Here is a 13375-nt window from a genome sequence, read left to right as displayed (position 1 = left end):
TAGAAAAAGACATTGGAATCAATCTACAATAATACATGGATGTTGATAACTGAAAATGAACAAACAAATGAAACAATAAAAATAATTGAAACATATAATCAACACTATCAAATTCATCAAATCAACTGACATGCTTAGCAAAAAAAACAATATCTTGAGCTCCAAAGACTTGGAGAATAATCAATATTATGTTCATCTATTCTCTTAATTACTAATTTTTCTTCTTTTTCTATAAGTTCTTTAATAAGTGTTAAATTGTTCATATTTTCTATATCATTTACATTGCATTTAGCATGAAATTGTACTTGTTAAGCATCTTATTAGTATGAAATTTCATATTTTTATTCACAATGACCTTTATTTTTGTTTTAGGAAGAAAGAAGTGAATTAGAGGATGTTTTGAAACAAAATAAAGCAAGTTGCTAAATCAAGCATGCACCATGACTCAGAACGACCATTATGATAACACACAAAGCTCGTTGTCTACACATATCACTACCTTGATCAATCCGTGGCAGCATGAGCTCACTGGCAGCAACAAAGAAGCCATAACAGCCTCACAATGGCCATTGTCAAGACTCATAATGCCCAAAGACCGTGCCAGGACGTGACTTGGAGCCCAAACAACAACTTACTTACAACAGGGATCGCAACGCCAGTGGTGAGGCTGTGGCGGAGCCGATTACTGTAAATTCCCCAGTATTCTCTAAATTCAGAAATACTTTTTTATCGAATAACCTAGGGCGGCTGGATTTCTGGAGATCGGAGCGGTGAGAGATAGTATTCCTTTCATATTCCAATGGATTCCGGCGGATTTCTCAAGAGTACATCAACGAGCATCATCGGAGAAGATCGCGCATGATAGGCATCTTCAAAGATGGGCATTACTAACATTCGTCATTCCGACAATCTTGGGATCCTCTAATCCCCAATCTTCGGAGAACTGTTGGAGGGAGTTAGTCTAGGAATACATTAAATGCTTATTTATTCTTTATTTGGTCTTATGGTTCTTTTGTGCTTTGATGCTTTGCTTCTTATATAATCCATAAAAACCTAATTCGAGGGGAATTATATGTCTAGGTAACTCGGTTATTATTTATAAATCTTGATTGATTAATACAAATTGTTCTAGTTTTCGCAATCATTGCATGTACTTAATTGATTGTTACATGTTGATGTGGATGAGGAGATAATGCCCCCATGTTGATGACACCCATGCCATGATAGATCCATGCATGTTCTAAGAGGTTAGGCATAGCTAGGTTTCCGGATTAGGGATTGATTGTCCCTTAGGCTCAGGGTCTGATTGGTCTCTTCTCATGGGATTCCCGCACTTAAGGCAAATCTAGGAGGCTAGCGTGGAAGAAATTCCATATTAAGTTTCTAGTGGTTTAGACGTAGTCATCATGGTTTATTGGGGCCAGTAGGCCTTTGAACTCCCCTAATTCGAACCTAGAACATGATTGACACTTAAAGCCTATCATAATTAATAATCAAGATAACTATAGTACATACTCCCAAATCCTTTTAAGTGTGCATAATGACATCTCCAATTGTATTGTTTAATAGTGTTGTACAAGTAAACTAAAGAAAGAGCATACACGATTAGGCTATTGATTAAGTAAAAAGAAAGTAATAGGAGTCTTTCGCCGTTCCTAAGAAAATACGACCCTCATGTTCACCCACGAGGTATTACTTGATGACCTGTACACTTGCGGTATCACAGACCAATTGTTGTATTAAGTGCATACTTGCATGCATATATAATTACATAATTTACACACCCATAATGCGTCCGTCACTCCTTTTGGGTCTAAGTTCCATTTTGGTCTAAGTTATGAGTAGAGATCTAATATGAGCAACTCAAGAAGGAATCGTGAGTAGCTAAGTTGTGAACGAAGGGAAATTAATTCTAGGTAGCTACAATGAAAGTCAAATAATTAAAAATCTAATTTAAGCAACTAGAAGAAATCTATGGATCGAAATCTAATTGGAGAAGTGGATGAGAGTAAGAAGGAACCTATGTGTTAGTTTAAGTCCCACAACGAGCACAAACCTTGTGTCTAGTTGCCACCATTGAGCTTGGAGCTCTTAGTAGATTGCCAATTATAACCCCAAAGAAAGCAAGGGTGACCTCAAGTCACCATGCTGCTTATACCCTTTGTGACGCATGTGCTACAATTTGTGAGATAAAAGGTCACAATCCTACTAGGCTGATGTCAGAAGATATTAAAACCCCAAACAAATACGAATCTAACTAAAGCAATTAAGGTGCAAGAAAAAAATTTGAGCCAGAAGATTCTAATTTAAATAGCTAGGTTGACATTAAAAGATAGATAAAAACTTTATCTAAGTAACTTAGGTAGCATTTGGTTAAATGTAGTTAAAAATTCAGTGGATTTTCAATTACAGTGTAGCTGAAAATCCTTGTATTTGAAAATACAGGAGAGTTAAATTCAATGTTTGGTTTGATGTTTTTGGATTGGTGGATTATAAAATTTTGTGTTTAGTTGGAGGGATTTGGAAATCCGAATTTGAAACATTCATGTTTGGTTTGAAGTATTTACAGGTTATGGATACCCATGGTACCTTGGGTGACCATAGGTTTTGTCAAGTGTAAAATATCCCATTAGATTTTGTTAATTATAAAATAAATAATTAGGTATATATTTATTTAATTTATAAATGATTAATTTAATATATGATAATGTTTTTTATTATAATTTGTTTTATGTTTAATATTTATATATGAAAACTAGTTTTATGAAGATACATGTGTTTTATAGATGAAAGAAAAAAAATAAATCTTAGTCAAATAAAACTCATGGCTTATTAAAAAAATAATTTCAATCAATTTAATGAGAATATGCATATAAAAGAAAATAATATGCTCACTATCCATTGAAAAGAGCTAAACATAAAAACATTGACCATTCAAAGAGGTAAACATAACAACATTGTCCATTCAAAAAGCTAAAACATAACAATGTCATGGCATTGTTGTCACGCCCAAGCCCAAAGTGTAGACAAACGGTTGCATACCTACAAGACTATAACCAAGTAGGCATGCAAGGCCTCAATACCCGTCTCACACCAGAAAAAAACATACATCCAACAGAGATACTGACTTACAAAAACAAAGGAAAGCTACAAATTTCAAAACACAATAAAATCAAATAACAATGTCTGACTTAACAGTTAAACAAAAACAACAAGAAGATTTAAGTCCATAGGAATGGGCATTTATTAACTTGCTAACAACTAGACAGCAACTTACTCAATGTTCCTGCTAAGCTTTCCACCACTCAACCCTACTCTTGATCTGAAAGAGAAAGAACAATTTAATGAGCTTGGGAACCCAGTAAGCAACCACTAACAATATCATGATCACAAAGAAATTCAATAATTTCAAAAACATACTCAAGTGTGACATTGTACAATAAATATCAGAATGATACCCAGAAATCAGAATATTTCAAAACAGATACAATTTATTAGAATAATGAGCATATAAGTCCCAAAAATAATTAATGCCAAAACAAAACATCAGAAAACATTTATTTAAATTCGGTGACAAGAGTCAGATTGCAGAGCTCATATGTTTACCCCTGGTGACACGAGTTAGAATGTCAGAGGCTGTTATTTATCACCAATAGAACAATGCGAAACAATAGTTTTTATATCAGAAGTAAATGTCAACATAGTCAGTGTTTAACCCCCAGTGACAAGGTTAGTGCACAATCTAATACCCTAAATATCTCATGTTAGCAAAATAATAAACTGTCAAAGTCAAGACCGAACAAGTATAGAGAAACCCGCCAAGCAAAAATTTCAATATTCGAATGATTTCTTCTTTTATATAAAAAATAATCAATTATCTAAACTTGATCCAATAATTTATAAAAATTATCAAATAACTAAATAATTCATATAATTTAAAAATATAATTAATCAGCAAATATTATTTATACATATATATAATTTTTCAGCAATTCAAAGAAATGTAAAGAATTATAAATTAAATAAATAATCTAATTCAGAATCCAACAATTCAAAGAAATGTCAATAATCATAAATTAAATAAATAACTAACTCAGAAAAGGTATCATAAATCCGTATATTCCTATAATTAAAAAAAAACATAATAAGGGAATAACTAAATGAGCCGAGTTAACATAGCGTCCTTAAATAAGCAAAATATCTTAAATCAAATAAATTTTAAAAAAAATATTACTAAATGCTAAAAGTAATGATCAACATAGTCACAAAAGTCAGAACAAATAGTATATGAACGGTTTAATTATAAAATCCAAATTAATTAAACAATAATATAGATCATTATCGGAAATCGGAAATTTGCATATACATATATACATAGATTTATATGTGCTTTACTTACCTGTCTAACGCCAAAAACTAAATGCACCCCAAAATTAAGCTTCCACAAAATACCCTACATTTGAGAACACATTCCAAGGATATTAAGACGCTAAATATGTTAAACATACACAAGGATATACAGTGAATCAAATTCCCACATTAACAATCACAATACTTAAAATATCTAACAATTTAATATATGTGTGTGTGTTAAATGAGTGGACGCCAACACTGGAAATTAATTCCACTCCACATCCGTCATATATATATATATATGTCTTAACAACTCATACACAGAACTTCCACTAATCCCTACGAAATCAAAGCAAGCACAGTATCTAAATCATCTAATCAATTTAATACATATATATATATATGTGTGTGTGTGTATGTGTTAAACAAGTGGACGAATTATAGCTGCTAGCATTGCAATTTAATCCCACTCTATCCCTCATGTATATATATATATATATATATACATATTAAACAAATCATACACAGAACTTCAACTGATCATCCTATACATCAATTCATGGCTCGGAAAAGAAATGAAACAAATCATAGTGCAATAATGGCTTGAAGAAAGACCAAATTAATCTTAACTTCCTCAAACAAGAAGCTAACCTAACCCATTAATTACTAACCTCCAACAATAATATAACAAGATCTAGAAAACAATAAAAAAAACAATCTATAATTTGGCCAAAGATCTGAGGAAGAGGATGCTTACCTTGACAATAAAAGTGAGACCAAACCCTTGACGATGAGGCCTTTCTCTGTCCTCGCCGCCAACACCACACACAACCAAGAAGATAAAAAAAATTGAGGCTAAGTCTCTCCCCTTTTTTTAAATGGAGATCTAAACAGCAGTAGACGAAGAGACGGCTAGGATTTTGAAAACTGAAAAAAAAAAAAAAAAAGAATATAATAGGATTTTTATTTTATAACGTAACTGCCTAGCATTAAAATTTGAAATTAAAATAAAAATTAATTTCTTAATGTGGCCCACAAACTTCTCCCTCATAAAAAAAAAGTGTAGTCCTCTAAACACTTCCTTGATCAAATGAAAAGATATGGATAACTCTCTCTCATTTCCGATTCTAACTCCCATATCGCTTCACTCTCTGAATGATTGCTCCACTGAACTTTTACATATGGAATAATCCATCTTCTCAAAGCTTGCTCTTTGAAATCCACGACCTTTGTAGGACGCCCCTCATATGACATATCATTGTTAAGTTCAAAGTCTAAAAATTGTATCACATGATCATGATTTGCAATGAACTTTTTTAACATAGAAACATAGAACATATTATGCACACGGGAAAGAGCTGGTTGTAATGCAAGCCGGTATGCCACCTCACCAATATTCTCTAAAATCTCAAAAAGGCCAATAAAATGAGGACTGAGTTTTCTTCTAACTCTGAAATGAATTACTCCTTTGGGCAAGGCTACCCTCAAGAAAACATAATCTCCAATCTGAAATTCCAAGCTTCTTCTTCTGTTATCTGCATAACTCTTTTATCTTCTCTGAACTGTCCGCAAATGATCTCTAACCAATCACTCTACCTGTATTGTCATCTGTACAATCTCTGGCCCTAACAACCTTCTCTCTCCTACGTCATCCTAGAAAATAAGTGATCTGTATCTCTTGCCATATAATTCCTTATAGGGAGCTATCAGAATATTGACCTGATAGCTATTGTTATTAGCAAACTCAATCAAAGGCAAGTGTTGATCCCAAGAACCCCCAAAATCAAGCATGCAAGCCCGAAGCATATCTTCCAGATTCTAAATCATTCTCTCAGACTCCTCATCCATTTGCGGGTGAAAGATTATGCTAAATGTTAACTTGGTTCCCAAAGCCTTGTGCAAACTCTTCCAGAAATGTGCCACAAACCTAGAGTCCCTATCTAACACAATTGTCACCGGTACGCCATGAAGTCTTAGGATCTAGTCAATATACAACTATGTTAGCCTCTTCAAGGGCATCCCAGTCTTGACAACCAAGAAATGTGCAGCCTTAGTCAATTTGTCAACCACTATCTACACACTATCAAATCCCTTGCTAGTTCTAGGAAACCTGGACACAAAATCCATAGCGATGTTTTCCCACTTCTACACAGTAATCGGAAGTAGATAAAGAAGTCCTATTGGCCTTTGATGCTCTGCCTTGACCTACTGACAAGTTAGACACTGTGCCATAAACTGAGCAATCAAAGGGTGAAGTGAATAACTAGTGTAGTGAGCTTCCTTCATAATTTCTTTCTTCAATTCTAAATTATTTGGAATGCAAACTCAATCTCCGAATCTTAATGAACCATCATGATGAATTCTGAGCTAAACCTGGTTGCCAGCTTCGACTTCATGTCGAATATTTTAGAAATAGTCATCTTCCTCTAGCGTTGGTTTAATTCTTTCTGATAGACTAGGCCGCACCACTAAACTTGCCAAAGAAGCTATAGTACCCTTCAAGATTACCTGTAGCTCCATTCTCTTATCTTCCAGAATATGTCTCTGGGAAGTGATCAACATAGCTGCACTACTGAAAAACTTTCTACTAAGTGCATCAGCTACCACATTTGCCTAATTGCCTTCCCAGGATGATAACTGATAGTTAGGTCATAATCTCTTAATAACTCCAATTATCTTTTCTATCTCATAATCAGTTCCTTTTGAGTGAAATTATACTTGAGGCTCTTGTGATCTGTAAATACTTCACAAGCCTCACCATACAAATAATGCCTCCAAATCTTTAAGGCAAAAATCACAGCAACTAGCTCCAGATCATGAGTGGGATAATTTACCTCAAAAGGCTTCAGTTTGCCTATAAGCATACACCAGCACATACCCATTATGCATCAAATCAGAACCTAACCTAGATAAAATATTTAGGCCTCTAGATTGCCATATCTCAGATTGGGCTTAGTAACATGCATATTATATGGATATATGTCTATTGAATCCATGGTATATATGGATTAAAATTTTTCAATATACTATTGTCACAATGGAAATACATATATTGAGAGAGAAAGAGAAAGAGAGAGAGAGAGAGAGAGAAAGAGAGAGAGAGAGAGAGGATGCAAAAATGTTCTGTACTAAAACGTTCCAAAGTACAAATTTGTGTATACGTGTCTAAGAAATTTCCTCCATTTAAATTTGCTGACGGTGGATCTCGCCATGCATTCATTTGGATATAAAAGACCCAATTCCTTTTGTTTCCTCCTTTTAGTTATCATCACATCCAAATATATATCACATAACAATAGCAAGAAGAACAAGAACAAAGAAGATGATGACCATGATGATCAAACTTCTAAAATATGAGTTCATCATAGTTTGGAATCCGCAATATATGCTTTGATTGCAGGAGGTAGATTTCCATATTAGACTCTTTGAAATCAAAAATGATTTCAGTTTTTTTAAGCCTTTTGTGTCCTATTTTCTCATTGATTCAAATAGATCCATTGATTTTGAAACACAAAAAATAAACCCAATTGGCTCTATGCATAAAATGTTTGGAAATCAAAATTTCAGTTGAAAATTTGTTGAAATATAATGAAGAAAAGAATAACGAATGTACATCCTAGCCCAAACCAGAAATTTTATTATGGCCTAACCTTTAATATTTGTTTGTATATCTATGGGGCAAATAAGCTAGTTCATGAACTTCAAGTCTGCAAGAGAAATAAAACCATTTTATGGCCTAACCTTTAATAGCAATGGAGATCCAGATCTTTGCAGTGAGGAGTGCCGGAAGTCGGAGCTCGAAGCTCAGAAGTCAGAGTTTGGAGGTTGGAGGTTGGAGCTCGTTGAAGCACAGGAGTGGAGATCTATGATGAAGTTGAAGATAGGAAAATGGGAAAGGGGTGTGATGAGGGTCCAGTCACCTTTTGTCCATATAGCCTCACGTGATGAAGTTGTTGGAGTTCCAAATCATGAATTTGGAACTACGCCCAATTTGGGTGTAGTTCCAAATATACCAAAAACCAGTAAATAGGCACTTCCAAATCCAATTGTTTTTTTTTAACTCCCCTGAACCAAACACCTGACTTGGAGGAATCATGTAATTAGAACTACAATGGCTTTCAAATCCATCAAAACAAACACTCCTTTAGATGAAAGTGAGAAGAAAGCAGTTAGGGGGGGTTTGTTTCGCAGTAATGATATATTACCACCGTAATGAGATTACCTTAGTAATGAGGCCGGGAATGTTATGGTAATGTGTGATTACTATGTTTGGTTGAGAACTTATATTACTAATAATCTTTCATTACCATGTTTGGTTAGTCATGGTAATCACCTTAGTAATACGTCAAATTTACCCAAATACCCCTGAATATAAAATTTTGAAAAACTTAACTAAAAATGTTTAGATAAATAAATAATTAAATTATAATATCAAAAATTATTTTTTTGTAGATTTTTTTAAAATACCTTTGTATTTAAAATTTTGAGCAAATTTAATCTAATTTCAACCATTCTTTTGGTTTGGATGCTAATATCTATATAATTAATTTCATAAAGAACAACATATCATTATAAACTATATAAAGAAGGCATTCGAGAATAGAGAGATACATAATATATTGATAATGAGTATAATAAGAAATTAAATTAAATGAGTAGGGGCATAATTAGAAAAAAAACATTACAGATTACCACCAACCTGATGATCTGGATGAACACCTATTTTGGTGGTAATCAAATTACCACCTTACTTGGTAATATTTTACTATTGATAATTTTACATTACTGTTAACATTATCACTACTACAGTTACCAAACATGGTAATATGTTCAAATTATCACCAGATTCCCCGTAATGTTTTTACATTACAGCTAACCAAACATAGCCTAATAGAAATATGAGTGATAGAAATCTAACGGCTAGAATGGGAGGGAACAAATTTGAGCAGATACAAAATAATGTAGATAGCTAGGGTGACTGAAAAAGATTTCAATAAATAGAACTCTAATGCTATGTTTGGATTGAGGGTTGGCGAAGAAAAGTAAAATAAAAAGAGGGTTTTTGAGGGTCAGAGTGAGCCATTCCCTCGTTTGAATAAATATTTTTAATTTAACGAAGGGAAAAGAATGGTTAACTCTGGCCCTCCGAAACCCTCTGAAACCCCACTTTTTTTTGCCCCTGGATTTGGGTGCCCAAGGAGGAAGAACCTCCTAAAAATTTTAAAATATTTTAAAATGCCTTAATACTCTTAATTTTATAAATTAATTACATAACGTCACTTCAAAAAAACTTTATTTTACTTTTAAAATCTAATTTTATTTTAATCAAGTATTCACATAACACTCATTGCATATCCTTATTTTTATGTATTTCTATTTTGCTTTTATGTTACTTTAATTATTTTATAGTTTAGTAAACGTAATCAAGCATCAGTCCATTGTGATGATGTAAATATCAATATTATTTTATCCTATACAAAACAATAATGTATGATATTTTCAAGAAAAAATAAATAGTGGTATTTGAAAAGGGACAAAATTAAAGTATAAAATCAAAATCAAAATAATAATGATAATTATAATATTTATAATATTTATTAAAAAATCTATTTAAAATATGAATTTATTTTAGATATTTATAATAAAGATATAAATGGTAAATCATATTATTATATATCATTCCTCTTTCCCTTCCCTTCTCTTCTCTTTTTTAATCAAATAAAGTTTATCAAAAAAACTTTGTTTTTCTTTTCCACCATAAAATTTGTTTATCCAAATAAAAGTTAAACCTTCTTTTTTTTTTTTCTTTTCTTTCTTTCTCTTTTCCTCTCTTTACTTTTTTCCTCCTACTCTTGAATTCAAATACTATGAAAATAAAAGTGAGAAGCATGGGTCCAAAACTTCAAATACACAAAGATTTAAACATAAAAGGATTGAGAAAAAGCTTCTTTTTTTTTTTAATTATTTATTGCCAACATGCACTAGAATGACTTTTGAGGTCTTGATTCCCAAAACAGACCACAGCAGCAGTGAATCCCAGCAAGGAACCAAAAAATAAAACTTGAAAAATTTCAAGTGGTTTCCTTGTCAGTCGAAGGCTTAATATCTTCTTCCCCACTTCTGCATTCTATGCCCAAATTAACCATTAACAAACCCAAGCTCTACCTTCATGCCTAATATGCAACCCTTCATCCTCATCCTTCTCTCCATCTCCTTTTCTCTCATTGCCACCGATGCCAATGCTGCATCTCCAAATCCATTCACAGCCAAGGCTGCACTCATTCGCTACTGGGATCGCAAGATCCCAAATCAACGTCCTCATCCATCCTTCCTCCTATTTAAACTCTCCCCACTCTCTGCTCTTGATTGCACTACCTACTCCTCTTTGCTTTCCTCTAATCCATCATCACTCACTCCCCATATCCTAACCTTCTGCTCTGCAGCTCATCTTCTCTGTTCCCCATCCCTCACTTCCAAATCACCCAAAGACTCCAACTTCGCCAACTACAACAACGTCAACTTCACCAACTACGGCAACCACATCCACTCCGGGCAAGAATCCTTCAAGAACTACTCCAAATCCCAACTCGTCCCCATCGACGTCTTCACAACCTACTCCAAAGACTCCGTTTCCCACGATGAGGCATTCAAAGCATACTCCCCTAACGGCACCATCATCACTGACAACTTCACTTCCTACGCTTCCGCCGCCGTCGACGGCTCCGGTGACTTCACCTCCTACGGCCGCTCCTCCGGTGTCCCCCTTCTCAACTTCGCCAACTACGAAACTGGCAGCAATGGCCATACCCAGAACTTCACTTCCTATGCCACATCCAACGATGAAGCTCTCCTTTCCTTCCTACAGTACAGCAAGCAAAGCAATGCCGTTCCCTCTGTCTTCACGTCCTACACCAAAAACAATAGCATTGGGATCTCAAACTTTAAGGGCTACGGCGAAGGTGCTAACAATCCATTGGATGCTTTCAAGAAGTACGGTACTGATGATAAGATTTCTCATCAAAATTTCAAGTCATACGGTGATCATGCCACTGCCGGTACCCAGTCTTTCTCTAGTTATCGTGGAAAATTGGATGATGGTGATTCGGTGTTTGAGTCTTATGGTAAGCTTGGGAACAATCCGACATTAGAGTTCACCACTTACGGGAAACCGATACCAAGAGGCACCGACCATTTCACCGGCTACGGCGAGGCAGCTACGGACCCGAAGGTGAATTTTAAGACGTATAGAGGCATGCCAACTGAGTTCAAGACCTATGCTAAGACTGGTGTTGTCTTCAAGGACTACCACAATAGCACCATCCCACCTTTGGTTAAGTTGAGTAGCAAACCTGTGAATAAATGGGTTGAACCGGGTAAATTCTTTAGAGAGGGCAGCTTGAATGAGGGGACAGTGATGCCAATACCTGATATCCGGGATAAGATGCCAGAAAGGTCGTTTTTGCCCAAAGATATTTCGGGGAAATTACCGTTCGATGCTATTGAGCTTGGTAAGATCTTTAACGCACCTGCTGGCACTGGGTTGGGTCGGGCCATTGCGGACACAATCAGCGAGTGCGAGCGCGCGTCCAGCCGGGGTGAGACGAAGCGGTGCACGACGTCGGCCGAGGATATGATCGATTTCGCAGTGTCGGTGCTCGGGAACGACGCGGTGCCGCGGACCACTGAGAGCGCGGGCGGGTCCGGAACCAACATCGTGATCGGGAAAGTCAAAGGGATTAATGGTGGCAGGGTGACCAAATCAGTGTCATGCCATCAGAGCTTGTTTCCATATCTGGTATATTACTGTCACTCGGTGCCCAAGGTGCGGGTATACCAAGCTGAAATCCTGAGCGTTGAATCAAAGAAGAAGATAAATCAAGGTGTGGCCATTTGTCACCTGGACACGTCGGACTGGAGTGCGGGTCATGGCGCGTTTGTGGCGCTTGGGTCGAAACCGGGTGTGATCGAAGTGTGTCACTGGATTTTTGAAGGTGATCTCACGTGGGCAGCTGCTGATTGAGATTTTTTTTATTTTAGCATCGTACTATCATGATTTATGTGGGTATGTTGTAACTTTGAATGGGCTTATTTTTTATTGTGCTGGTTCTCAATTATGAAGGCCATCTGTTATGTACTTTTAAGTATGTGAAAGGTTCTTTTCCCTTTGTTCTTATTTTAAATAATATGATTATCTTCTTTTAGCTTTGGCCCCATTTTGGTACTATTCCATTTTTTTTTTTTATATAATTTTGTTCTCATTCTTTTCTCTTCTTAATGAATTTAACATACCATATACCATCCAAAACAGATTAGTATATCAAAAAATTATGATTTATTTATTGATGATGGGACAATTTAAGGACTAGTTAAAATTGAGAATTGTATTTAAGATCTAGAGTTTGAATTTGCCAGTAAAATTGAATTTTTGTTTTTCTAAATTAATGTTGACTTTATCTTAATTATTTGATTTTAGATCTACTATAAGCTTCACCTTATAGTTTGCATATTATCTGTATTGAGATTAATATAAGGGTTTTGTTAAATACAAATACTTTAGTGTGGATTCTTAGTTTAGCTTTTGTATAGTTGAGTGAATGGCGTTATTAATAGAAATCACTTATAATGGTTTAAGTGAGTACTAGCTTGTTAAATCTATAATATTATATTATAGATTTAACAAGCTAGATCTGACAAGGTAGTTGTAATGTTACTAGGATTAAGGTCAAGATCCTTCTGCCTTTTATTATGTCCATATAAAACCTTCATCCATAAATATGGTGACCTTATATTTTGTATGAAATCTTGGATCAAAATCATATTATATATATATATATGACAAATTTTTTTTTATTCGACACATGTTACTAGAACAACTTTTTTGATAAATGATTCAATCTATGCTTTTCAATTTTTGAATGCTAGTGTTTGGATTTAAATCGATTTTTATTATTATAATCAAATTTTTTGAACTCGAACAACAATCAAAATATAATCAAGGCCTTGCCAATGGAGATGAACAATG

General features: G+C 34.7%; 1 protein-coding gene and 1 long non-coding RNA gene across 2 annotated transcripts; one reads left to right on the top strand and one right to left on the bottom strand.

Moving 5' to 3' along the window:
* Window positions 1–3197: 3197 nt before the first annotated feature.
* LOC120273074 lies at window positions 3198–8208 on the bottom strand. Its single transcript, XR_005540500.1, has 4 exons — window positions 8095–8208; window positions 5111–5280; window positions 4400–4453; window positions 3198–3322 (listed from the first exon to the last, which is right to left on the bottom strand). It is a non-coding gene; the product is annotated as an uncharacterized LOC120273074 (long non-coding RNA).
* A 2006-nt stretch (window positions 8209–10214) lies between these two features.
* LOC120273032 (polygalacturonase 1 beta-like protein 3) lies at window positions 10215–12514 on the top strand. The gene has a single exon (XM_039279669.1). It carries the CDS (start codon window positions 10523–10525, stop codon window positions 12371–12373), a length of 1851 nt encoding a protein of 616 aa, XP_039135603.1. The 5' UTR covers window positions 10215–10522; the 3' UTR covers window positions 12374–12514.
* Window positions 12515–13375: the final 861 nt, after the last annotated feature.

Source organism: Dioscorea cayenensis, chromosome 12 (genome assembly GCF_009730915.1).
Source record: "Dioscorea cayenensis subsp. rotundata cultivar TDr96_F1 chromosome 12, TDr96_F1_v2_PseudoChromosome.rev07_lg8_w22 25.fasta, whole genome shotgun sequence".
Lineage (NCBI taxonomy): Eukaryota > Viridiplantae > Streptophyta > Magnoliopsida > Dioscoreales > Dioscoreaceae > Dioscorea > Dioscorea cayenensis.
The sequence above is the reverse complement of the archived record's forward strand: the minus strand, read 5'-3'. Positions and strand labels throughout refer to the sequence as shown.

Bases quoted from the DNA above. Each gene is read 5' to 3' on its own strand.
- LOC120273032 (XM_039279669.1), top strand. From the start codon at position 10,523: ATGCCTAATATGCAACCCTTCATCCTCATCCTTCTCTCCATCTCCTTT.